The sequence below is a fragment of the Diadema antillarum genome, unplaced genomic scaffold (genome assembly GCF_040938485.1).
Source record: "Diadema antillarum isolate AM-2024a unplaced genomic scaffold, OU_Dant_1.0 seq00000070_RagTag, whole genome shotgun sequence".
Classification (NCBI taxonomy): Eukaryota; Metazoa; Echinodermata; class Echinoidea; order Diadematoida; family Diadematidae; genus Diadema; species Diadema antillarum.
Genome location: NW_027271169.1, coordinates 813,323 through 839,881, shown reverse-complemented (window position 1 = coordinate 839,881; position 26,559 = coordinate 813,323). Strand labels below are relative to the sequence as shown.

Sequence of the window (26,559 nt, the reverse complement as noted above, 5' to 3'; positions counted from 1 at the left end):
AGTATAACGACATTTCGCCTTATCGAACGAATACAGTTCTGAGTATGTTATGAAGAAAAAAAAAGACGGCAACGATACGTATGATGCGTAATTCAACGCTTAGTAATATTTGGTCATATCAAATACGCTGCACTGGATGAAAAGGCAATTTGAAACAGATTTCAAACAGAGTATAGTTTGTACTTTCATGCTTAGTTTGAAAAAAATATATATAAAAGCGATGGTTAGGAATGTGTTTATAGGCCTGATTCGTTATTCCAAAGTTCGTCGATTACGAACGTTTACGAACGTTCATTATTCCCGACTTATTTCGGAGGATCGTTCCGAAGATCCGATCGATATTCCCAGGATTCGTAATTCAAAAGCTTGGTTAATCCGAAAATGAAATAAGGTTCTGCAAGGCGTAACTTTGCGAAACGAAGACGATGATTTAGATTTGTAATTCCAAAATTGTGTCTGTGTACTCCTTTCTTCTTTTTTTTTTTCACGTTTGGATTCACGAATCTTAATTCATATTCCTATCGGAGAATCTTTGGAATAACGAAGATTCTTATCATTTTCGGATTAAAAAACCTGATTTCATTTTCGCAGTGATGAACCGTATACGAATGACGAACCTTTGGACAAACGCCATAAGATAATGTTCGTGATAACGATCCCTAATATTCACTTTCGATTAATACAATGCAAGTTATCCACGGGGAAAAGTGAATGAATATAAATAACAAGCATTCGCTCATGCAGTCTCCGTGAATTTCTTCTTGTACAATGTAGGAAAGCAAGGAGTGGCATCTCATTGGAACGGAGCATGTTTCTTTTGTTCTTTGCCAATGACGCTCGGAAATGACTTTGTTTCAACAAGCATTTTGCTGTAACCGTGTTCTTACAAAAGTGTTCGTATAATTTCACACAGTTGTTTTTAATGTCGACAAATTTGGCAACTTTAAATATGAATTACTTCGTTATCGCAAAATATCGTTATACAACCCTCTCCGTTGCAACAGGAGTGAACGTCACACGCTTAAACATGAGCTCTTCAGAGAATTGTAATTCATGCACACCGTAAAAATTTTTACACACACTACATTAATTATAGATTCAATCGAAATGTAAATGCAGCCACCGATTGTCCCGCGGTTATTTCCACGTTTTCTTACAATCCACGATTAGCAAAATGATTCCCCTCAGACATCTTTGACACTTACTTTCTCCTTTTTTTTTCTTTCTTTTTTTTTCTCGAGATCTTATATGCGACTTCTATACCTGATGCGGTTATCCCCTTATCAGTGACGAATGTCAACTACGCGAGTAAACTGTTTAATATACATCATTTTTTCTTCAGCTTTTTTTTAACAGCTCCATGACTATAATGGACGAGTTTGGAATATGTCGACTATTTTAAGAGACACGCGTGCAAGATATGATTTCTACCAGTCGTATAGCGCGAGGGGCAAACAGTCTACGATTTTAATTATCAGTTCGAAAATGTGTATCTTGTCGGGCACAAATCTATAAGGGTCCAGTGGAAAATGAATGAATGCGTTTTTAATTCATGTTTGCCTGTATACATTGTCATTTCATCTCTATATCCCCTTCAAGTTTAGTTCCAACTGGATTTCGAGAACATTTTGCTGTCTCCTGTGTCATGAGGTCAGTTTTCAGAATATTATTCATCAAAGTATAATATCAAATATTTTCATAAACAATTAATGTCGTCGATGAATCGATCATAGTCGGAAAAGCTTACATAAATTATTATCATAAAGGAGGGGTTCGTTATAATGGATTTTTTTTCTTCAAATTTTATAGGAAAACATTATTATCTCTGTGAGAAAATTTTAGAGCTGTGTGTCCTCTTTGGTCTGTGCAGCTGGGGGGTGTAGACGGAGTGGCAACTCTTCGTAATTCGGATAAACACAATGCATATTCAATGCATTTTTATACCATAAGATGTCCAACATTCATAGGCTACGTTAATGAAGTCATGGCCGACACCACTCTGTGAGACGAAAACGCGCTTCGAATTTCATTGAATTACACGCTATATTTTACCGCAAAAAATCTTAAATGAAATGCTCGATTTGGAATTCATAAACATGTATTTCTAGTTTCTTCGAAATGCCATTAAAACTAGATTTTTTTTTGACATTTATATTTATCCATGATGCAAACTTTTTGCTTGCATATAATTTTTGATTGTTTGTCATATCTGTAATGTTGTGATTTTTCAAAGAAAGTCCTCCGCCGAAGCATGTTCTAGCGTGTTTTTAAAACTCTTTGGCGTCAAAATCGACAGTTTTACACTGCATTTTGATTCTCTACTCCAATTCAAGACCTGCTTACCGCATGATGCACTCTCTCTTGTCAAAGCACATGGCTACACGAAGTGTTGAACGCGTAACGTTCTACGGTGTCGAGCATGACTTCAAAGGAGAGTTGTTTCTTCTTCTCGGGCCACCTTCCCTGGTCGGTGTAAGCCACACGGCTCTACCTTGAAAGGAAACTATTCTCCTTTTGTTCTCAGGGAAGATGTGTATTGTAGAGATGAACAAAGATTACACCTGTCGGCATGTGCATCGAAGCGTATGCTCGGTGGTATACCTTTGTCGACATAATTATTCTGCTGTTGTGAACTCATTAAACGGAGAATTGGTTAATGAGTTAATACTCACCTCATGCAGAGATGAGTGATAAAGCTCAGGGGCGGATCCAGGAATTCCGCAAAGAGGGACTCCTTTACAAAATTAGAATGTGTCGGGGGACGAACGCGCCAACTCCAATTTTTCTTTTTATTTCTTTTTTTTTAAACCAAAATAAGGGGGAGGGGGCATCCGGTGTGCCTCCGCCTGGATCCGCCACTGAAGCTGCAAACATTTCCTTACGGGGATTATCGAATAGGCCTACACTTATCCAAGCTGGGCTGATAATACATTATGGTCTCAAGAGTCTCTCACTGAGCTGCGAACGTTTGCGAACATTGTGAATTTAAACTTTCGTCTGCAGGATTCGAAAACAGCTGCAATCAAATTCTAAGATATATGGCTGGCATTGTCGTGCATGTCGCCAAGAAATGTTGTAGACCTATATGACCAAACGTCTTTGCAGCAAGACGAAAAGAAAACACTGTTTAAGACGATGAAAATCGTTTGCGTATATACAATTTCGAATTGCAACTGTTTACGAACCTTGACTAAACCTTAAATTAGTTATACGTTTGTAAACAGTCACCGCCAAGTGAGATACAGTGTACATTGTATACTAGTAGGCCTATATAGGCCTACTCCGTACGATGAAACATCTTTTTGCCATCCCTTGCTTCAAAAAGATGAGCTGTAGGCCTACATAATACAAGCCTATACGGGAATGCGCGAACAGAAATCGGCCAAACTGACCTATTGTTGAAAAATGAATGAAAATCAAATCACTCAACTTTTGTTTTACAGTGTTTTGTTTTTTTACAGTAATGATAATGATGATAATAATGATTAAAAAAATAATAATAGTGGCCTCTTACAATGCACTGAAGTCCATCAAGAATGATGCTCATGGCGCTGTTACATAACCAGCATGAACAGTATACCGTATAATACAACCATAAAATAATCAAATACGATAACTTATCAGATCAAATTAAATACAACAAAAAACAAAATGCTTATACATAACGAAATTGATCTAAAATATTGAGAAAACTGTATGAACAAACAACGTATATACGTCTTTTGGTGAGACCGGGCATTTTCCTCTAGTACTCCTCGCCTATGTGTGTATGGAACTCCCTCCCATCTTTTCTACGTGAAATTGACTAACTGGATCACCTCAAAGCCTCTGATTTTTTTTTTTTTTTTTTTTTTTAACCAGGCATTCAATTGCTAAGGAGTCTGCGCGTTTGAATGTTTCTATAAAAGATATATGGCGCTATACAAATGCTGTTGATCATCATCATCGTCATCATCATTATCATCATCATTGATTTCTTTCTTTATTGCGTTTAATCTTTTTCCTGTCCACTTCAAAGTAAAATCGTTATTACGAGTGTTCTGTGATCATATTCGTAATTTTTTTTTTCCATTTTGCTGCAGTAATTTCAAGAAAGTTGTACTCATTTCTATATGCCCTATTATATTTGTAGGTCGATAATGCTAATCGTATTTTCGAAGGTTCGACAACTACCACCCCCCCCCTTTTTTTTTTGTGTGTGTGTAAAGGCCCTTATACTGGTACAGACGTAGCCTTTAAACAAGGCGACTCGCTCTGCGTGCCCCCGTATAGCGCGTTTACCCCACAAACCTGTTGGCCGGCGAGTGGAGCGAGCCGCTAACAGGTTTGTGGGGTAAACGCGCTATACGGGGGCACGCAGAGCGAGTCGCCTTGTTTAAAGCATGGAGGTACTTCTACCTCCATGTTTAAAGGCTAGTACAGACGAGGACGAAGCGCGCTGGCTAACGCAAGAATAACACCGAGGTTCGATGTGAAGTACTATTACATGTAATACATTCATTAGGCAAGCAGAGAGAAAAAAAAGATACAGGTGTACTGGACATTTTTGATTTTCTTACGAACACGGGGGGGGGGGGGGGGGGGGCGTTCAAACAGAAGAACACGCGCGCATAATTATCATTCCTTGACAAAACAGCCTGGGAAACAGCGGAGGAATGAACAGTCTTCCCAGCTAGTCTCGAGTCAAAGGCCTCGGGCATTGCAATACGAAATTATTCTATTCTCCTTTCTTTTACGTTTGTAACATAAACCAGCGAATACCGGTAGTCAATAATTCATCACACATAATCATATCAATCTACCCCTGCAAAAAGACTAGCATGCAACTACATTCCACATGACCAACGAAAATACACGTGGCCGTATGCTTAGGGTGGGATTTCACGGAGCACGCGAACGATTTGCGAATGACGCGAATGGCAAAATCCAGCATTCGCATTTTAGTCTGCAAAAGATCGCCAAACAAACGTGAGGGTTCGGAAGCGTCGTCAATTGTTCGCGAATGTCGTTTTTACTTCGGCGATAATTTCAAAAAAGTTTGAAATTTTTTGCGAACCTTTTCCGCACACTTAGTCGGGATTTGCTCGTGAATTGTTCTCGAAAGTGTCTTTAAAGCTTCGTCATATGCGCAAGACCTTCGCAAGACACGCGCGATGTTCGCAAAATGTTCGTGAAACCCCAAACAGACTCCGAAACTTCGGAGAATGTCTCGCGTATGTTACGCGAAATCTGCGAAGTTTTTCCGATCATTTTACGACGTAATCGCGAACTGTTCGCGTACCTTTTGAGACATTCTCGCGAACGTTTAGCGCACGTTTGAGGGATGTATGCCCTGTACGTTTTCTACAAATAAAAATCGTAGTATACATCTAAACATCGAACAATTAAATATTAACAACTATAGTAACGAAAGAAATTAAAGACTAGCAAAGAGAAAGAATATTTGATATACAAAAAAAAAAATCGCAGAATACACTTAAAATCAATCTTAAAGGGAAGGTAAACCCCAAGAGCAATGTGGATTGAGTGAAAGCAGCAGCATTAGTAGAACACATCAGTGAAAGTTTGAGGAAAATCGGACAATCGATGCAAAAGTTATGAATTTTTAAAGTTTTGATGTTGGAACTGCTGGATGAGGAGACTACTAGAGGTTATGACGTATGAGTGGACAACAATACCAAGAAAATATAAAGAAAATCCTGCAAAAATCCATTTTTCATGAAAATTACAAATTCCATCAACTTGATATTGACATATGTTAAGGGTTGCAATTATTCTTCCTGCTTTCTGAAAGCGGTTGGTCCATTGCTCTTTCATAATTCTAGAAAAGTGAATTTTTGTTGAATTTCCTTTATATTTTCTTTGTATTGTTGTCCACTCATACGTCATATCCTCTAGTAGTCTCCTCATCCAGCGGTTCCAACACCAAAACTTTAAAAATTCATAACTTTTGCATCGATTGTCCGATTTTCCTCAAACTTTCACTGATGTGTTCTACTAATGTTGCTGCTTTCACTCACTCCACATTGTTCTTTGGGTTTACCTTCCCTTTAAGTATGTAAATTTCATTTGAACTATAGAGATTATGTGTTGGAGGAACTGCAAAAAAAAAAGGAACAAATGCTTTACTAGTGGAGATACGTCCTAGGGGGAAAAAAATGTAGGCAAACACACGATAGAGAAATGAGAGAAAAAGAAAGGAGAAATACAGGAAAGAAAAAAAAATCAACTCAAGAAAGCTTTTTGAGTTGATTTTTTTCTTGCTTCCACCTCTCCTTGCTACATTTTCTCCCATGATTATTGAAAATGTTTCGTTGTTCGCATTTCCGTCGCGTGTTCTTCGTGTACGTAACATGCTGTACTTTAGCAATGATACACACGACAATCGCACATACGTCGTGGGAACTTCGCACAAATTGCGCAAGAATAGTTTTCGGCTTCATTGTCGGAAAACATTCGGAGAAAAACTTTTCCGAATGTTGGATTTTGTCATTCGCGTCCTTCGCAAATCGTTCGCGTGCTCCGTGAAATCCCACCCTTAGGCAAATGTAGCTTAGCGTCGCTGCTGTTGTGCTTAATACACAAGGCATGGCGCGCAAGCAAACCAAATCGGATTCTCTGTGGAAACATGCTGAATGTTTCGGGTGGTAGGCAGCGGCTCTGCGGCAGATACTAGTAGGTGAATTCTGCCAACTACTTTACACGGCATGATCGTGGCAATGCAACTCTCTTGTAATCTTATGCTCAGAAAAACAACAACAAAACAAAAACAAAATGTATATTACTTCTGAACGCTGAAAGAAATTTGAACTTGCAACCTTGCAGTATTAATCACAACACTATTCAAGTAGACCATCGCTATTTACGATTTCGGCAGAGGACTTGATTTCCTTCCTTATCGAACGCATACGAAAAATGAAGTAGCGTCCGTCGCAATATTGGCAACGAAGCCAACACATGTGGCGCGGTGAAAAGTGGAAGCACGTGTTTGCGAACATTCACGCACAGCAACAGCGCGATAACGGCTAGGCCCTATATTTCCCCAGACAGATTTCAGTACGTACTAGGATAAAACGTCTCTGAAGCAAACCAAAAAATAAATAAATAAAATGCTTTCTGTGAAAAAAATTAAAAGCTGAGTTTCTTTCCCCACGTGTAGTGTCACGATATATAGAGGAATGGTACAGCCATGTTTCACCTTATTACGATATGCTTATAATTTCAAGAGTTTGAAAACATGCAGATAAAGGAGAAGATGAGTAACCATCAAAGCATGAGTCACTAGCTTGGGCAATTAAACTAAACAAAAGAATTCAAACTTAAGAATGGCAAGAAAGAGCGGATGTATGCTACAGACATCGTAATTGCTTGCTGTCTTTATCATAATAGGGCCTATTAGGCCTACAGGCCTGTCTCGTGTTTGGCTCATCGTCACCAAAGAAATCGGCACGAATTACGGACAAAAGAATTTTTTCTCCTCTATGTGCGTATAAGCACCGGCAAGATTAGGGTCCAGGTCAGGACCGTTCGATGGGACGAAAGGTTTGACCGCTAAAAGAAAGATGACCTTTATACGGAGAGACAACACGTACGACAATGGGCCGCTTTCCAGAGTCTGTCCGACGCAAGAACACTCAATTCGAACCAGGGTGGCCATTGTCAGAAAAGTGCCACAAATAATGAGTGAATGAAGTCGTTGTTAGAAAGTTCAAAAATAGTTGATGATGGTATACTTAACAATATTATACCTATAGCTATAGGAGGAAGGGCATCAGGAACAGATATCCAACCGTTTGAAGTTCATGCAAGACGCAATGTATATAATATGGCATAATGCCTGATGGCTGCGATAGCTTGTAAATCGTAAAGTAAAATCGTAAAGGTAAAAACGGACATCGGGGGCATGCGAACCTTTTTTTTTTTTTTGGTCACTTTTGAATCAAAAACATATGTAAGAGTGGTGGAAAGAGACATAAAAACGTTGTTTTTATTTCATAAAACTGTTTTCAATCTAGTAAAACGACTCAAAAGTTTCAGTCACACGTTTTTGCAGAAAACTCAAACATCACATCTTTTTGTCAGTGTATGTTCATATTTTGAATAGGCCGAACGGATGGGGAAAAATGTAGGGCATCTTTTGTCTTTTGATATCCATTTTAGACGATTATGGTCAAAGTCTAGTAATTGATGGCATTTTCTAATCTCATTCTATACACGCATGCAGTGACAATTTCGTTATCCGACTTTCGTCACAAAAATCATTGATTTTTATCTTTCGGTTGCCCGAAAGAAAAATCTTGTGGCACGAAAAAAAAAAAAAAAAAACATAAGAAAAACGAAATCGGTCCCACTTAACACAGACAAATGCATATTAAGTATTATACTGAAGTGATACAGGTACCCATGTCTAAAATAAATGAATAGAAAATTCAATCATCTTACCGATATTCTGAGTTCTAAGATTTAGCAAGTATAGGCTTACTGATCATTATAAAAATTGTGCCTATATTTAGGTGGTCAAAACTTACGTTTGAAATGAGAAAGTGGGAGCATTTGCAGACGTTTTTAAACATCAGACATTTGATTTAGCATTGTAAAGAGCCGAAAGTTACCGTTATTCATTTCTGATTGTAAAAGCAACCATCCAACATTTGTATTTTAACACCTAGTAACGGAGCCGAATGTTACCGTTACTCATTTTCAAATGTATTAAACGACATTCATTTTAGCATCTTACCACGCTTACGGAGCGGAATGCTATCCTTATTCATTTCCGAACGTGAAAGAAAACATCCGCTATTTATTTTAGCATTTAACTGAGCCGATTGATACCATCAATAATTTCCAAATGTAAAAACAACAATCTGTTATTTATTTTAGCATCGTACGGAGCAAAATATAACCGTTATTCATTTCCAAATTTAAAAGCAAATATCCGACATTTATTTTATTATCTCAAGGAGCCGAATGTTATTGCTGTCCACTTCCGAAAGTGAAATGAATAATCTGACAATTATTTTAGCATCGTACAGAACCGAATGTTACTGTTTTTCATTTTGAACGTAAGGGCAGACATCAGACATTAACTTGGCCATAAAACGCAGCTGAATGTTACTGAATGTTACATTTCGAAATGTATATTATAAGAGCAAAACATTTAATATCTGACATTTTAGCATCATGAATATGGAGCAGAATGTTACTGCTATTCACTTCCAAACGTAAAATCAATCATCTGACGTTTATTTTGGCATCTTCCGGAGCCGAAAATTATTGCTATTTACTTTCGAAAGGATATTAAAAGAAAATATCCGATATTTATCTAATCATCTTACGGAGTTGAATATTATGGTTATTCATTTTCCGAACGTCATAGGAATTATTCGACATTAATTTTTGCATCTTCCGAAGCTGAATGTTATTGCTATTTACTGTCGAACGTAAAAGCAAACATCTGGCATTTATTTTATCATCGTACGGAGTTGAATACTATTGTTATTCATTTCCGAACGTCAAAGCAAACATCAAACATTAATTTTACCATCGAACGCAGGTAAATGTTACTGTTATTCATTTCAAAATGTAAAAGCAAACGTCCGACAGTTATTTCAGCCTCGTATGGAGCAGAATATTACTGCTATTCACTTCCGAACGTGTAGCAATCATCTAACATTTATTTTAGCATCTTCCGGAGTCGAATGTTATTGCTATTTACTTTCGAAAGTAAAAGCGCATCTGACATGTTTTATTAAATCATCGTACGGAGTTGAATATTATTTAATTCATTTCCGAACGTCAAAGGGATCATTCGACATTTTTTTTTTTATCATCTTCCGGAGCTGTATGTTACTGCTATCTACTTTCGAACGTAAAAGCAAACATCCGGCATTTATTTTATCATCGTACGGAGTTGAATATTACTACTACTCTTTTCCGAACGTCAAAGCAAACATTCGACGTTTATTTCAGCATCGTCTGGAACCGAATGTTATCCTTATTCATTTCCGAACGCAAAATCAAGTCTGACATTAATGTTAGCACCGTACGGAGCTGCATGAATCTTGACCGTTATTCATTTCCAAAAGTATAAGCAAACATCCGACATCTATTTTAGTATCATACGGAGTCGCATATTACCGTTGTTCATTTCCAAAATTAAAAGCAAACAACTGACATTTATTTCAGCATCTTACGGAGCCGATAGTTACCGCTCTTCATTTCCAAAAGTAAAGGCAAACATCCGACTTTTTTTTGGTGGCCGATTTTCCCGCAAAGAAAATATTTTCTTGACGTTAACAGACATTAATTATGTTCTACCAGCATTCGAAAGACACGAGATTTTCGCGCTGTTCAACAAACCTGCCGATCGGCGACCGCGAAGCATGGCTCCACAAAATTGGTGACACCGATAGTGAATCCTATTCCCATCATCTTTAGAAATTTACGCACACGTCGATGCACCAAGACAAAAGGTAATTAGGACACCAGAGTCTGCCCCTCTGCTGGAAATCGCCTATAGTTCCTATTGTTTGATTTGTATAGAGCGAGCACAAAGGGAAGGATTACAGTAACAAAAGGTCTTGCTCATTATCGTCTACTATCAATCAACGGCAAAACTACGACTTTTTTACAACCTTTTCAGTACCAACCTACAGCAAAACTGTATGCTTTTTCAACACGTAAGTACCACGGTTAGTGCTGGTAGTGTCTACTCAGCCAAAATAATGTCAAGGAACAGCACATGGTTATAAAAAAAATACCATGTTCCTCTCATGGACTGCACTTCAAAAAGAAGAAGAAGAAGATAATTGGGCATATCTCCCATCAGGACTAAATCTTGGTCTAGCGCGATGACTTTCACCAGACCACGTCATGAGTGAGTGTTGACTCAAAATGTAGACAGGGGGGTGAGCCAGGTTTCATCCAGTCATGATCCAGAGTCAGCTGAGGAGGAGTCAGTGCGAGGGCAGCAGTCAAGAAAGGGTTAGGGTTACCGACAAACTGTCATCTTACTGTCACGTGTCGACTGCATCTGAGGACATTGAGAGGCAGTCGGCATCGCGGCAAATGTGTCGGGGAGGGAAAGATGAGCGTAGCGATCCGGTTTCGCGCTGCGCCACGATGCACAGCATGCCAAGCGGATAGCATCATGTGATATCTGCCGAGAATACCCCTTCTGAAAAAACATTCATGATGCATGCAAGAGCTAAAAGTATCTAGTCATTATATGTAAAACAGTGAAGAGAGGTTGTTGTTTTTTTCACCTCCACATCACAACAGGGGCTCAACTTCTGTAGCCTTGCACATGGGTGTGTGTTGAATCCATTCAGTTGATTTGAAGTTTGTTTGTGTGTTTGTTTGTTTGTTTTTTCTTGGGGGTAGGAGAGGAGGAAGCTGTAGATTTTGAAAGCTTAAATGTAGAAGACTCTTTTCTAAGACCATCCCAACTATCTGCAAATGTCTGTGTGAATCTGTTGTCCCTCCTGCATGAGGTACAGTGAAGGACTACAATGGGGTCATTTCTTTTCCATGACCAACTTGATGATGGTTCTGAAATAAGGCTATCACCATTACAGTAATAGGAGGATTAGTCACGCTGCCTGTCAAAGGATATCACTCAAACATGTTTTATTCTCAAATAATCAGACTAGAGTATAATTAGAAAAAGCAGCAAAATGCTTACATATACTTTTGATGAACCCTTTTGTTACCCTTTCTGTTAAAAAGGTGTGCCGATGGGATTCAGGGCCTGCGAGAACAGGGCCAGACGAACCACCTCGTCCGCCTCTTCATCGACAAGTTTGAGTTCCTCTTTGGACCGGACAATGGGGGCTCCAGTCCACCCCAGGTGGGCGTCAATGGCTCAGGCTCCATCACCTGGAGCTCCAAGCGGATCGAAGTGCAGGCGGCCAGGGAGAAGAAGTCTCCGCCAGTCATACCGGCTCCGACGTACGAGCAGCACCTGCGATCCAAGAGGAACAAACAGGTGAGTCATGGGTATAGCACAACTCTCTCTCTCTTCACTCTTGCATGTTTTCCTTGACACCCAAGCTGTAGTCAGTCTGATTTCATGTGGGAGCCATTTTTCTGCCCCAGTTGCAGATGATGATGATGATGATGTGTATGTTTAGTCTGTCTTACATTCCAACATTGATCGGTGTTTTTTTTTTTTTAGGCAGTTAGCAACCAACATGTACAGACTCTGGTGTATGGCGAATGTTAGTACTGTACATCCGTGAATGGCAAGAGATTTTTGACTAAAAATTTAAGGACTTGAGATAACTTTTTAGTACAAATTGAAGATGTTTGAAATTCTACATATTTTTCTTTAAAGTCATAACCAATTATGCTCTGTACGAGATGCATAAAGGATAATTAAGGAATTAATATGCTTAATAATTCTCTCTCTCTCAAAAAAAATAAAACCCATACCATACCTTTGTAATCTCATGGGTTATTGTGGTATTGTTTATCCCCACCTTTGAAATCTTATTAATATACATGAACTTACTATCCACTTTTGTGTATGAGTGTTATTTTTAGAATGCTGATTTTTTTTTTTTTTTTGCATTTTTTAGATTTTACTACACAGTTACCGCCAAAAAGTGATGGCCCTATAATAATCAGTATTTAGAATCAAATATCAGCTTAAAGCCCTATTCCAAAAAAAGCTGCTCCATTATATTAGAGCTTCCCTGTACATTGCACAGGCGAGCTAATTAGACGCAAATTTGGATTTCTTTTATAGCTGAGTTTCAACTGTTATAGCCATTTGTTTCCAGTTTATTCTCACAACAAGTTTCCCCATATTGTGATAATTATACGTGACTGTTCAACATGTCCAGTGTAGACATCCTGTACGGATTGTCCCAAAGTATCTTTGAATTGAGGAAGTAGAAATGTAGAAATATGTGCCTTGAAGGTGAATTCAGGGTGCAGTATTGATATACCAGAGCCAGATATTTCCTTCCTGAGCTTGCTTTTTTCCATGTCCTGCTTGATGGAATCTTTGTTTTGAAAGGAAGCTCAGGGGTAATCTGATCTGGGTGTTATGTTCATAGAACTAGGAGAAAGGTCAAAAGAAAATAGGCCAAAATTTCCACCAAGGATATTTTTTTAAATCTTTTATTATTGTCATGTGTTTTGTTTTATTTCTGTGTTGTTTTTTGTGGGAGTGTTGTTTTTAGCAATGAATACTGTAAAAAGTATAGAATCGTGAGGTCTTAGTTTTGTTAGACGTGCAAATATGATGTACCCAGGATAAGGCAAGTGTAGAAGGTCATTTTTTTAAATCCACGTTTATTCTAAAATCCTCCACCTAGAGAAGGAAGCATGCACACAGGATGTGTTGTACGTGCATGATCCAAGTTTTTATGGTGGAAATTTACTGCATATATGCCATGCCTATATTTTTGGTTTGTTTTGCTTTTGCTTTTTTGCAAGTAATGGCAGTATAAGTCATCAAGATAGAGAAGGGGGGGGCAGACTGTTAGCAGAGATATCAAAATAATTTGATTTTTTTTTTTAAAGAAAAAGATGTTGCAGATTTCATGGAAAATGTTGTTTTACCTAAATTGTGTTACTACACATGTAGGGAAGGTAGAAGTACTGTTTTCTGCCAAAAATATGCCTTTTCAGCCCTCAGAATACGGCAATGCTGTTTACTAGGTAGTTATCCCTGTACTTCATGTACTTTATGCTCATTTTTGAGGGGGAGGGGATGGGACTCTTCAAATTTATACAGTGAAATCAATTCTTTATAACGTGGACCTATTTAACACTACCCATGCCCAGACTCCCAAGTCCCTGTCAACTCGAGTCACATACACCAAGGTGTTGACACATATGGACCTTACGCCTCCTCCCTTCCCCAGTACTGTGCTTGATAAGTGTAACTAATAATAATCCATCTACACTGTAGCTCCCCTGGCAATCCAGCATCTTGCCCAAGGAATGGTGACATTTAACCATCACACACTGCTGCCTAAAGGTCACCGAATTGGGTCATATTGGCAACCTACTGAGCTCTTGAGGTTGTGATTTTGACGTTGATATTCCAGAGTCCCCGACACTGCCTGTGATTAATGGCGCTTCTGAACTTCAACCGGTCCATTATATGATATGCGCAGTATGCCCACCCTCCAGCTTTAAAGCCCCTCAGTATGCACAGCTCTTTGTGATTTTGAAGTATCCTCAGTCTTGGTTTCAGGCTCCTTGTCAGGTTGAAGTGCTGCTTGTCACAATTTGAGTTACCTCCAAGGGGATTAATTAGAACTTTGTGCCAGTAAAGTGAGACAGTGACTGAAAAGAAAGAGACATTTGGAGAAAGAAAGAGAGGGAGAATTAAAGGGATGGTATAGAATTGGTTGAGGTGAGAATTCAGCTTTTAACTTTCTGTGAAATACTTAAAAACCTCTGAATGAAATGTCAAAAAGCATACAGTTCTAAGAGGGATTAAAATTTATGTGATGAAAATCAGTTTAAAATGACTGAGATATCTAAAACAAAGTTAAGTCTTTATGTGCCTCGTTCGCACACGTGTCCGACTCGGTCAACAGCGTGCCAACTTCGCATATTCCGCTCAAACGTAAAAACCTGCCCAAACCCATCGATAAATCGCCAAATGCCACAATACAATGAAAGCGTTTCTCGCGATTCCATTCTTCTCGTGTATAATCTGCATTACATGTGGCGATTGATTGACAAGCAGTGTTTCATATTGGATTTGCGTGCAAATTCTAAGTTTCTCTCACTGCTTTGTGTGTAAAAGTCATGCATTTACAGTAATGTAGCTACTGGGCATTTGAAAGAAAAATAATAATAAATTTGTCATAGAATTTACATCAATGCAAAGCTTGACATTTTCTCTACAACTTTGCTCACTTTGTCTACAATTTAACAGAAATCTATAAAAGTTATGTAGATTTGAAAAACAGAATGTTTTCTCAACTCATGACTACGTTGGTGTCTCAGAATAATGTGGCACACGGGGGATTTCCACCATGGCACATAAAGAGTTAAGCACAGTGATCCAAATAAACGGTGGGTTCCACCTTTTATGAGGATCACCTTGTTTTGGATATCTCAGCCATTTCAGAACCAATTTTTCATCAAATAAACTTTGAATTCTTCTCAGAATTAAATGCTCTTTCATATTTCATAAGAGGTTTCTCATTATCTTTAAAAAAAAAAATCATAAAAAATGTTGGAAACCTCAAGTCCCATCTCAGCCAAAACTGTTCCATCCCTTTAAACTGATAGATTATGCATAGATAGTCATGTACTGTGGTCAATATGAAATCCATGATGAGAGCAATGTGTCATTACAGTCCAATGACCTGACAGGTAGGTTTGGGGGGGGGGGGGTGGGATGGGAGTAGGGAAGTGGGAGAAAGTATTCCTATGTTTCATTGTGGTGAAGGATGTGTAGAGTGATAGGTTATTCACCATCAGGTGCTGGTTTGCTCACACTCCCCTCTAATCCAGGACAGATATCAGCTTTTGTTTGGGGGGGGGGGGGGGGACCCAGACTCAGCAATAGACATCTGTGCCAAGATTATATCCAAGATATGAGATCAGTTTTACACCCAGTGGACTTTATCCTTCCTGGTGTCATCATTAAACCCATTGCCCCCTGTGATGTGATTGCTCTTTCAAATCCATCTCTTCTCAATATTTCCTCATCTTATGCACAACCTGTCAAAATACACCTGTCCAGTAATGGCCCTCCATGAACAGCTAGGCATCTGCCCAAGTTAGATGAGTGTTTAAAAGAGGGAGGAAGCGCTCCTTATGCAGAATTTGCTCTCATCTATGATGAACGCAGAGAGATTATCATGAGAAATAAAATCTCATATCTTCACTTGTTCTGGTTATGAGAGAATAAGTTTTAAAGATGTACAAGTAGATCACCTTCAACTGTAAATAAATGTCCTCTACACAAGCAATTACGTGTCATATGAAACTTTGTTTTTACATCGATGGTATTCACTGTTCCTCCTTTCTAGCAGGAAAAAGAATGTAATCCTTGAACTTCTGTCATTGTTCTTTTTTAATATTTGTTCAGTACTTTTGAACATTTTTTTTTTTCTAGAGGAAAACGCAGTGTATAGATCAATATTAACTTATAATCATCATTTCAGGTACATGTAAATGGGAAGTGATATTGTTTCTGTGTAAAGATATATCTACAACACAGCACGAAGGAACCGGAAACCTATATTGTAATGTTGCTTTGGTGTCTAACACACATGCAGTATTGACGTTCTTCCAGGGGCTTTAAATGGGTGTCGTAACATTGAATATATATCTGTATAGAAATAGGTGGGTGTATGATCATCCAGATGATTGGGATCATGATGCATACATTGTACATATGCCATTGCTCTTGTGTATAAAAATTAGAAGTTCTGTTTTTGTTCTTTTGTTTTCCCAGTGATTTGATACGTAGGGTGTGTGTGTGTGTGTGCCTATGTTTACAGTTTTATGTTGGATACCAGACATTAATTGTTCTTTACACAAGAGCTTGCCATTCTTTTTATTAGGGTTGCATTAGACAATGATTCCCTTGTCTTTAGTGCTCTTTTCTCCCACAGTCAAGTTTATTTTGGTTGGAAGTGACTGGATTATGATTTGTCTCTTCCTCAGTGTTTTACATGCTGAGGCAAATGCTGTAAAATGCTCAACAAGTCAGCTGTCACTGTTTTATCTAGCGTTCCCCAATGTTTCTGCAGGAATACAATCTAGTCAGTATGCCTCCCTTTACACATGTCAAGAAACCGGTTAGGTTGTCTCTAACCAAAGACCGAGAACTTGTATTGGAGGCTTGGGTGACTGCCTAATTACATAGGACACTTGAAGGAAATGAACTCTGAATCCAGCTTCCCTTCATTTAGAGAGGGAGGATTTATCACCCCCTGGGGGTAATAAATAATCTGTGATGATCAAGTTTTCTTAGCAGGTTCACCTTTATCTAAGTTATGAAATTATCTGGACAGATCAATATGACGTCTACTATTGTGCATTAAAAAAAATAGAGAGAGAAAGAGTATACTAAGTATTGAAAGGATATTTTTCGGAAGAAAATCAGACAGCAACAAGATATTTATTAGTATTACAGTTGGGGGTAGGGTGGAAAAGAATCAAGACTAGAATTCATTTTGAAGTTTTATTTGGCATAGACAGCCCATGGCTATTTTCAGCTCATTTATGTACCCAGAAAAGGAATCTGCCAGATTTCTTTGAATACTGTCTTGTTATGTGATCCACATCCACTGGGAAGGTTTGTGTTATGAGAGTCTTTGTGATTGCAGAGGCTATAATCTCGCCAAGATCAAGGCAGGCAGAATTATTCAAGCAGCTGTAGATTTGCAGAGAAGATCTCTGCCTGCAGATAGAGCGGTATCCCGTAGCAACCAATACTCTACGTCGTGAGGGAGCTCGGAGACAGACACTTTTGAGTGTAAATATAGCAAATCATGGGCTTCTGTGTCAGTCGGCTTGCAACCTTCACTGAACCTTGACCGTGTGTGTGCAGTATTGATGGCGGGAGGGGAGGGGAGGGGTAATCGATCGTGACCTTCGCGTCATGCCATCGTGATGCACAGGCCACGACGGGGGAAACCTGTGGCTTTTTGCCGCGGCACCGCTTCGGAGACGATCATGGGTCGCATCCTCCCCCAGGATCAAACAATTACAAGCACCACCACTCTGTTTCCTGTGCATCCTGATTTTGTCGTATTTTTACTCCTCATCCCCAAGAATGTGGTGAAGGGGGAGTGGAAGGGGTTGGGGACCAATTTTTGCGATAAGTGATTCTGCACGTCATTGTCTTGCAGTTGTTAAAATCGTGTGCCCGCATAAGCATCACTCCCTGAAAGTTTGTGTGGGTAGAGACTTCTCTGCTGGGTTTTGTTTTGAGTCAAAAACAGTATTTTTAACCTGTCACTCTCCTTTGTACAAAATAATTTACGTCAAGAAGGATAAGATGTCGTGATATTCTGTCTTGATATCCCCAGCGCAGTTGCAAAAAGGCGTTCACACCTCTTGCTTTCCAGACTGAACTAAAGTGTACTCTTCTCCCTCTGTACAGATGATATCACAGTGTCAAGTAAAGAAAGTCATCAGAATTAAAACATATTACTGTTCTACTTGTTTGCCACTTTGTCACTTTTGTGCAAACTCATATAATTGAGAAATTTGAGCTGGTTTGTCACTTTGATAAGATTAACTCTCTATATGTACTGTATGGAAGAGCAAATTTGAAACAGACTGCGGAATTAACAGATTTACAGCCCCACTAATGAGGCACAGAGTACTATTTACAGCATATTTATGTCTTGTCTCAAGGACACCTTGTTCAGAGGACATGTTTAATCTGTGAGTATGAACTTTGTTTGACTTGTGACAAGTCGTATGACGATCAAGTGTTAGACAGTCTTGTTCAAGTGTCATTAATATTTGATCTTCGATCCACAGTGAATGCAGGTGTACAATTGTACTATACTTGCGTTGGTTCAAGGCATTCATACGTGTACCTGGCAGTTCACCATGTCCCATGCACATGATTGCAGTGGATCCCAAATTTTAGTAGAGGTTTCAATTTCCACATTAGGAATGTGGTTATACATGTAGTTCCTCTTGAACAGGTATGAGTGTATTATATTCATGAGACAAATGTGTGGCATTGTGAAATTACAGCAAGCACCTGCTCTGCTTTCAACATCATATTCAGCTATCGGTACTGTCACTGCTGCTGATACTACTACTGTACTGCAACTAATACTTCCACTTCTATCGCAGAATCTGCTTCTACTTGTACAATAACAATGCTGCTGCTACTGCTACTCATTTTTCTTCTCTCCTATTCTACCTTCTTTCCTCTTCCTGCTCCTTCTTTTTCTCTTCCACCTTTCCTTCTCTTCATCTACTTCATCTTCTTCTTGTTTTTCTCATTCCTCTTCTTGTTCTTGTCAAACCTCAGCTTCAATCTGTTTCCTGTCCTTCGTGTTATCCTTTGTTTTTGTTTTTCCTTCTGAGGTAAATTTTACGATCTACCATGCTGTGATTATATCACTGTGTACCGTGTGGCTGTGAGTGCCAAAGATGGTGCTATAATATGTTGATGCCATTTTGCTCTGTCCCAGGTCTCACAAGACGAGGTGGACCTGAACTCAAACTACTCTGACCTCTCGCGAGATGACACCTCCTCCAGCAGCCCCCAGAATCAAAGCTACCTCAGGTGAGTGATGATGCACGCCAACCTTGCCAAGAGGTCTCCTTGCAAGATCTTCTGAATCCAATAAGATTATTACTCAGTCCACCCTGTTCAAGGAATGAAAAAGTTAAAAAGCTGGTTTGAGTGCATTGTACATCTATGTGATAAAGGGAAACCCTATGATAACGAGGTTGCCAGGATTCTACCCCGTGGTGAAATGTTTCTTGTAAATATACTATTGAGGAATGAGACCAACTGAACCCAGTAGTGGAAATTGAAGCAGCTTAATTCACCTTGTTCTAAAAAGTGGTACCTTGTTTTGAGTGAGCTTGTTATAGCTGGGTTAATGTAGTAGACTGAGCCTCACATTAGTGCAGAAGCTCTTTCCTCCCATATTCTGCTTTTTTATGTTGCATAAATACGCATGTGATGGAAAGAGATACATTAATATGTACTGATTTTGGTGAAGCCAAAACAAAAAAACAAAACAGCAACAACAACAAGTGTTGACATGCTAAGATGATGTCATCTGAAATTAGCACAGAGCTCTGACGATATAACATTATACATTGCAGTAGTGTAGCACAGTAACAAATTGAGTCTGGTCTCTTCCAAGCATCAGTGTATATTATACAAAGCTTCAGTGAGTTGGGAGATTAGTTCATGGCATCTTTCTGTGTGTTTCTCTAAATTCCAGTACTGTGGATGCTGATTTTGCCGAGGACAGAGCACTCTCCCCCTTCACCCTGGACAGTGAAGTAGGAACAAGTGCAGCTCCATCCCCCGTTTCATCGTCACATACCTCAGAGTGAGTCATTCTGTCAAGTTATGTCTACTGTAAAAGTTGGAATTTTTGTGTGAGAAGATGAATTTCACATGTTTATAATTTTGCAGACTGTCATGGTGATTATAAAGGCTTCAGCATCACATAGTACAGTAAAATACCCGGCTAAAGTATACCTTTCTTGAGATCACAAGTATGAAATAGTAACTATGTAGTAACAAGCAAAAAAATTGCATGCTTCTTTTTTTTTTTTTTTTGCCAACAGTGTGATGTTGAATGAAATGTACAAAAATTTCCACTTTTACAGTGTGTCATTTGCACAAAAAAGTAGTCTTTCCGTGGCTTTTTTCTGTGCCATCTGTCTATTCTCTCTCTTTTCTGTTTGTTTCCCCCACCATAACACTGTGTTAGGACTAGCAAAATTATGTTGGCTTCAATCAATGTTTTTCCTCTCCCTCTTTGATTACCAAGTCCATCAAAGTATGTTTTCAGAGAATTCACCGTAAGAGTGTACACAAGCTTTGAAATAAAGCAGCAGATACGTGATGATGATTTAGAAATGTATTGGACATATTACAAAAAGAAGGTTAAATGCATTTAAAAGTAAGTAAATCTCCTTTCATAATATTTAGTGCGTTCTGCAAAATAGCTTTCCAGGGTCACTTGCTTGATGCTCCTATGGCTGTGAATAGTGTGTAAAAGTGTATCACCGTGATATTTCTTGGGCAAAGTAGTTTTAATGTTATATTTGTAAGACTTTGTTTTGATTTCTTCCATGAGACGTGCAGACTCCACATGTTAAACACAATGGGAGCACACCATGCAAGTGACATGATAGTCTCATAGTCTAGATAACTCATTTAAAATACCAAAAGACGCTAGATAAGATTATCAAGTGATGCCCATTCTTCATAAATCTGTGATTTGTGATTTTGCCTGTTTCATTGATCTGTAAATGTTTTGCTCAATGAAATATCTCTCCTTTTGATATATTCTTCGGCACCAAAGTTGTGCTATCACTCAACTCCCCCCCCCCCCTTTCCATTGATGCACAAATCATTTACTGGCACCTGTCAAAACTCCTGGGTATGAAACCAACAAATGTCCAAAAACAGTTCTTGAAAGGACCAAGGACTTCTACATTGTCTTTATGTGCACCTTCTCCACAGACTGGTTGAGAAGACGATCCAAGACTGCATCTCACAACACCTGTTTGGTTCTCAGTGGAGTCCGGAGAGAGGCATCAGCCCAAGATCACAAGAAGGTAAGGTCATCTTACGAATCGTCACTGCATGTCCATGGAGCCTTGGTTAAATGCTATTTATGTCAGAATTTCTTCTCCCACCCTAGCTCAGTACATTTAGAAACAAAATATGTGGTTGTGGTGTACTGCTGCACTTTGTTTGTCAAAACCACTTCACTAACTGCTTTCACTCTCATTTAAACCACACATGATAAATGTTCACTGTGCACTTCCTTCAAAATAATCCAGTTCATGTCTTGAACTCGAACTGTCAAGTACATTTCCTCCTCTTGTTGAGTGGTACGTGACACAGGAGATGTAATGTTATGATGAAAGTGACACTATTGATATGCGTCCAAGGATACGTAGAGTAGAGATATTGTCAAATCAGGTGTTAGCTGCCTAGTTTATTAAAAAAAAAAGAAAACAGGAAGGAGAAAGGAAAAAATGTTTTGAAAGGTACAATGTATAACATCATACACGTATCGAAACCCTGAGTATTTCATACAAAGTTAAAAAACTATGTTTAATTCAGTATATGATAGATAAGCACAACTGCCTATGTAAAACAGGGTAGCGTATTAAGGTGCTGGGCTGGACGATCATGAATAAACATTACACGATGACGTCACGAATCCGTCGATTGCATGCATTGCATACAACACTCGCACCAAAACACGAATGCATTACTACAGTAGTTCCGCGTAGGATACACAAAACATTATAAGAATCCAAAACAACCCAAGCATGGCAGCAAATATCGCATAGCTCAGTTGGTTGGGCGCAGAGTCGAAACGGGTTCGAAACGGGTTCAAAACCTGATCAGAGTCTTGATATCATTTTCACCATGTTTTTTGTGTTTTTATAAAGTGGGATTGAAGTTTATTTCGTCAGTGAATTGAAGTCTTTTAAGACATCAAAGAGCAACACACGTCTATGACTGACATCAGTACTAATGCGTATTCATTACCATCCAGCCTAGCACCTTAACACGCTACCGTAAAGCAGGCTCTGATTTTGTGATAGAAAACTTTTTTTCACACCATATCTGTATCAGATCAAAAAATTCAGTGTGCACCAGTGATAGACAAAGAGCAGGTGATTATTGCACCTGCCCTGCAGCCTTTATGTCACAATCCATCACCGTTTGTCTTGCATTTTTGCAACCTCGCAGCCACACAGGTCGTGAGATTAGGTCCCATGGGTAATACTCCTCGTCACTTTGGCAAAGTTTGTGTGAAATTCAGCGGTCAGATGGCATCCTTCTCTCCAACCACTGCAGTCTGTGGTCAAGGGAATGATAAATATGGGCCAAGTGTGTTTGCGGGGTCGATTGATCATATATGGGTCAGCGGTGGTCACCTTTAATACCATCCGTAACTGATTTCCACAGCAGACAACTTGGGACCAAATCCATGGGTCTTCCATGCAAGAATAGTTCCCTCTATTACCCTGATAATATCAGTTGTACAGGTTTGAGGACAGTTGCCTGACACAGCCTCGTCCATTTAATGTGAGCGAAAAAGGTTGTATCTCACAATAAATCATGGGTTTATGCTTCATTATTGGTTCCAGCATTACTTTCGTTATATCTGTTTGATATTTGTATTTTATTTAATCCACCAGAAATGTAGCTTTGCTTTCTATCAAATGTACACAATGATCGTTTAAACAAAAACAAATTCAAGGTCATTTTTCTAACTTAACAGAATGAACTTCTCACAATGAATTTTAACATAAGGGTCATCTGCTCTTTCGTACTGTTGATACTCTTTACACTGCATCTATATTGGACACTGTAAAGCCAAAATATTCCCTTTACAAACACTTGTACTAACATATCCGTGGTGAAGTTTTAAATACTTTGTGTGTGACCCTATTTTCTTCCCCTTAGCACCTGTCGCTATGCCAAGGAGGAAACATCAGAAAAAAGTGCAGGAAGGATCATCCTTCAAGTAAGAACTTCTCTACTTAGTCGTCAAGTTTTGTGTAATCAATTCCTTCTATGATATCATTGTCTATAAAAGTGTCATTGTTTAATGCCTTATATCTATCAAAGGAGGATTCAAAGGTACTGTATCTTTATGAGTGTAGTAGATATTTGTTTTATACTTTTTGAACTCAAGGTTATGATATTATTCTTTGTTTATTTCTAGTTGTAGAAATATGACTTATTCTTACATGGGACTGCAAATAGAAATGATGATTGATGATGATGGCGGTGATAGTGGTGATGGTGGTGGTGGTGGTGATGGTGATGATGGTGATGATGGTGATGATGATGATGATGATGGTGACGGGGGTGATGGTGATGGTGGTGATGATGATTGATGGTGATGATGATGATGATGATGATGGTGATAGTGATGATGGTGATGATGGTGATGATGGTGATGATGGTGATGATGATGATGATGTTGAGTACCATAGAAGGTATTGTACCATATGATGCAATTAGAATACTGGGCTATGAGTGACCAGCTTAATGATTTGTTTGTGTAATCTTTCTTCAACAGGAGATATACACTTTGTACTTCAACATGCCTTGCTAGACCCAATGTCCACAATAATGTGTTCTTGTAATTAGATACCAAATAGAGTTGTGCTTAATGGGATCCCTTTGTGATTCCATGCTGCAAAGTTGCAGCTGTTGCCAGATCAGAGATAGAGATCTAGAGGGGAACACAATGGTTGATTTTTTTATGCCTCCGCAACGAAGTGGCCGGAGGCATTATGTTTTCGGGTCGTCCGTCCGTCCGTCCGTCCGTACGTCCGTACGTCCGTACGTCCGTCCGTACGTCCGTCCGTACGTCCGTCCGTCCCGTTTTGTTTTTGTCGATATCTCAAGAACCGTGTGGTGGTTTTACATCAAACTTGGTATGAGGGTATATCCTTGGGGGATAATACTTTGTGTGGATTTTAGGGTCACAGGGTCAAAGGTCAAAGGTCACAGGTTATTTTTTGAAAAAAAATTTGAAATTTCATGTTTTTCTCCATATCTCGCAAATGGTTCAAGGTATCTTCAAGTATATATGCTTGTACCGATGGGCAGTGATTATCTAGGGAAGTTGGGGGTCATGGGTCAAAGGTCAGGGGGTCAAAGGTCAAGGTCAACTCCTCAAAATATCACTACTTTCCTTAAAATGCAATATGCCTGAAGGTTTTTTTTTTTTTTAACTTGATGTATGGCATGTATTACCCTATATATATTTTTGGGGAAGTTTCTTGCCAAAAGGTCAAAGGTCAAACGGTAAAAGGTCAAGTGAAAGTGCTAAATTGCACTTTTTCCTCCATATCTCGAAAGTAACTCAAGGTATCATCATGAAACTTACATATTTATGCATGTTCAACCTAACAGTGATTCTCTTTGGAACTGTGAGGTCAAAGGTCAAAGGCCAGGTTTAGATAATGCTATTTTCCCATTTGATACTGAAATTATACTTTTTCTCAATACCTTGAAAATTACTCAATGCATAAACTTATAAAAGGGTCAAAAGTCAAGTAAAAATCATCAGTTCCCCAAATACCTGCACTCTGACATTTTAATCATTCATCCAATTGAACCTAGTTCTAGGAAAGTGAACATTCAGCACATTTGTGTCAAACCTGTCATTTTAATATTTTGCCAATTGTGTGAAACTGTCATCACACATTGTCAAGACATTGTACTATAGACCTATTAGGAGAACCATGCATTATGGCGGAGGCATATCAGTAGCCGTAGCGATATATCTAGTTTTTCTTGCGATGTATATTGGTTCCCACAGTCGGAGGAGCAACTCTGAGTCTTCCCTAGAGCGGTTGGTCAGCTCATTCGACAGTCAGGACCCGTCTGTCAGGGCGAAAGTGCTTCAGTTTACTGATGACACCATGGTAATGGGATCACATGACCACATCCGGAGGAAGGGCAGGCCCTCATCCAAAGCGTACGACTTCACTCATTCTCAGGGATTAATCATTGGGCAGGTAAGAGCGAAACAAGTGATGTATACACGTAAAAGTTGAAGTACCGCTAGGTTGGTATTTTTGTCGTGTTAATGAGAATTTAGCTACTGGTATTTAATATCATAAAATCAGCTTCAGCCGCTGTTGACATCAGTTGCATGTAGTTGAAAAGAAAAAAAAGAAGAAGAAGGTAAGGAATATAAGAAAAGGCTAAGACCAACTTATTTCCAATAGGAAAGAAGAAGAAAGGAAGGATTATTGTTTTCAATGGGAAAATATGTTTGAATCCTGTGGCAAAGATGACGGATGTCCAATAAAGATAAACACATCATGTTATTCCTACAAAGGGTGCAAGGAAATCACAGCATCTCCTATTACCGTTGTGATCATTCCTTTATTATGTCTGCGTCCTTGCTCCAGAAATTGGCCAGTTCGTCGCTCCATGATGGACGTTCGCGCGAGGATACCTCAACCGATGTGACCCGGGAAGAGACGTCTGAGCTGGACAGCGTGAAGCGTAACTCGGGCACACTCCACTCGGTGAGACCCTGCCCCCAGTCCTGTCCCCTTGAATCCTTGAGGGGACAAGATGGCAACCCCCCTTTGCTGAACCCCCTCCCGATTACATCTACAAACTGTTGTCTGTCTGAAATGTCCTCATCTTGGCACTCATCAGTATATCTAATATCTGTATGCTTATTTTGTCCATGAAATTATCATATCTGGGCCCTGTTTTATGAAGAGTTATAATTGATTTCTATCATAAGTCTATGGCAGCCTGTGTTCTAAAGGAATTTATAATCGATAATATCTTTTGATAAAACGGTGCTGTGGTGTTGTAACTACATCTTTAACAAGATTAAATGAATAGTGCAAATAACAATTTCAGAAGTGCAAATCTCTACATTTACAATATGAAGTCAGATGATACTTTCAATATCCATTCTTTCTTCAGAATGAATGAATGTATTTGTCCACGAGCCTTGGCAATTTGGCAGATGTTATAGCATTGCTTTGTTGGACATCCTCACTTTAGAAGGATATAATATGCACTTTCGTTTTTTATCCTCTCACAAAAAAAATCTAGGTTCATGATGTTAGTTTGTGTGTGTGTGTGTGCTTGTTTGTTTGTTTTTTCTTCTTCTTTTTATGGAGATGGGTACGTTGCCTCTAATCACTTAGTAATTGTTCTCTCACTCTTGCAGCTGACGGCAGGGCGGGCAGCACCTCCCAAGCGAAGATCTCCTACCAAAAAGAATTTTCAGTAAGTCTTGACTGTACCCTCTGTTTTGCAGAACCAGAAACAAGTGAAAACATACTCACATTACATTATTTCTTCTATTGTAAATGATACATTTTCTGTGTAGAGAC

The 26,559-nt window shown here is 39.0% G+C and overlaps 1 protein-coding gene across 1 annotated transcript in view; it reads left to right on the top strand.

Moving 5' to 3' along the window:
* Positions 1-26,559, top strand: part of LOC139726019 (protein FAM13A-like) — a 71,083-nt gene that overhangs the window by 20,924 nt on the left and 23,600 nt on the right. Inside the window, exons 4-11 of the mRNA XM_071637099.1 lie at positions 11,728-11,986; positions 19,146-19,240; positions 19,914-20,024; positions 21,170-21,264; positions 23,138-23,198; positions 25,011-25,209; positions 25,609-25,728; positions 26,394-26,452. Of these exons, the coding sequence (XP_071493200.1) occupies positions 11,728-11,986; positions 19,146-19,240; positions 19,914-20,024; positions 21,170-21,264; positions 23,138-23,198; positions 25,011-25,209; positions 25,609-25,728; positions 26,394-26,452 (999 nt within the window). The remainder of the gene's footprint in view (positions 1-11,727; positions 11,987-19,145; positions 19,241-19,913; positions 20,025-21,169; positions 21,265-23,137; positions 23,199-25,010; positions 25,210-25,608; positions 25,729-26,393; positions 26,453-26,559) is intronic.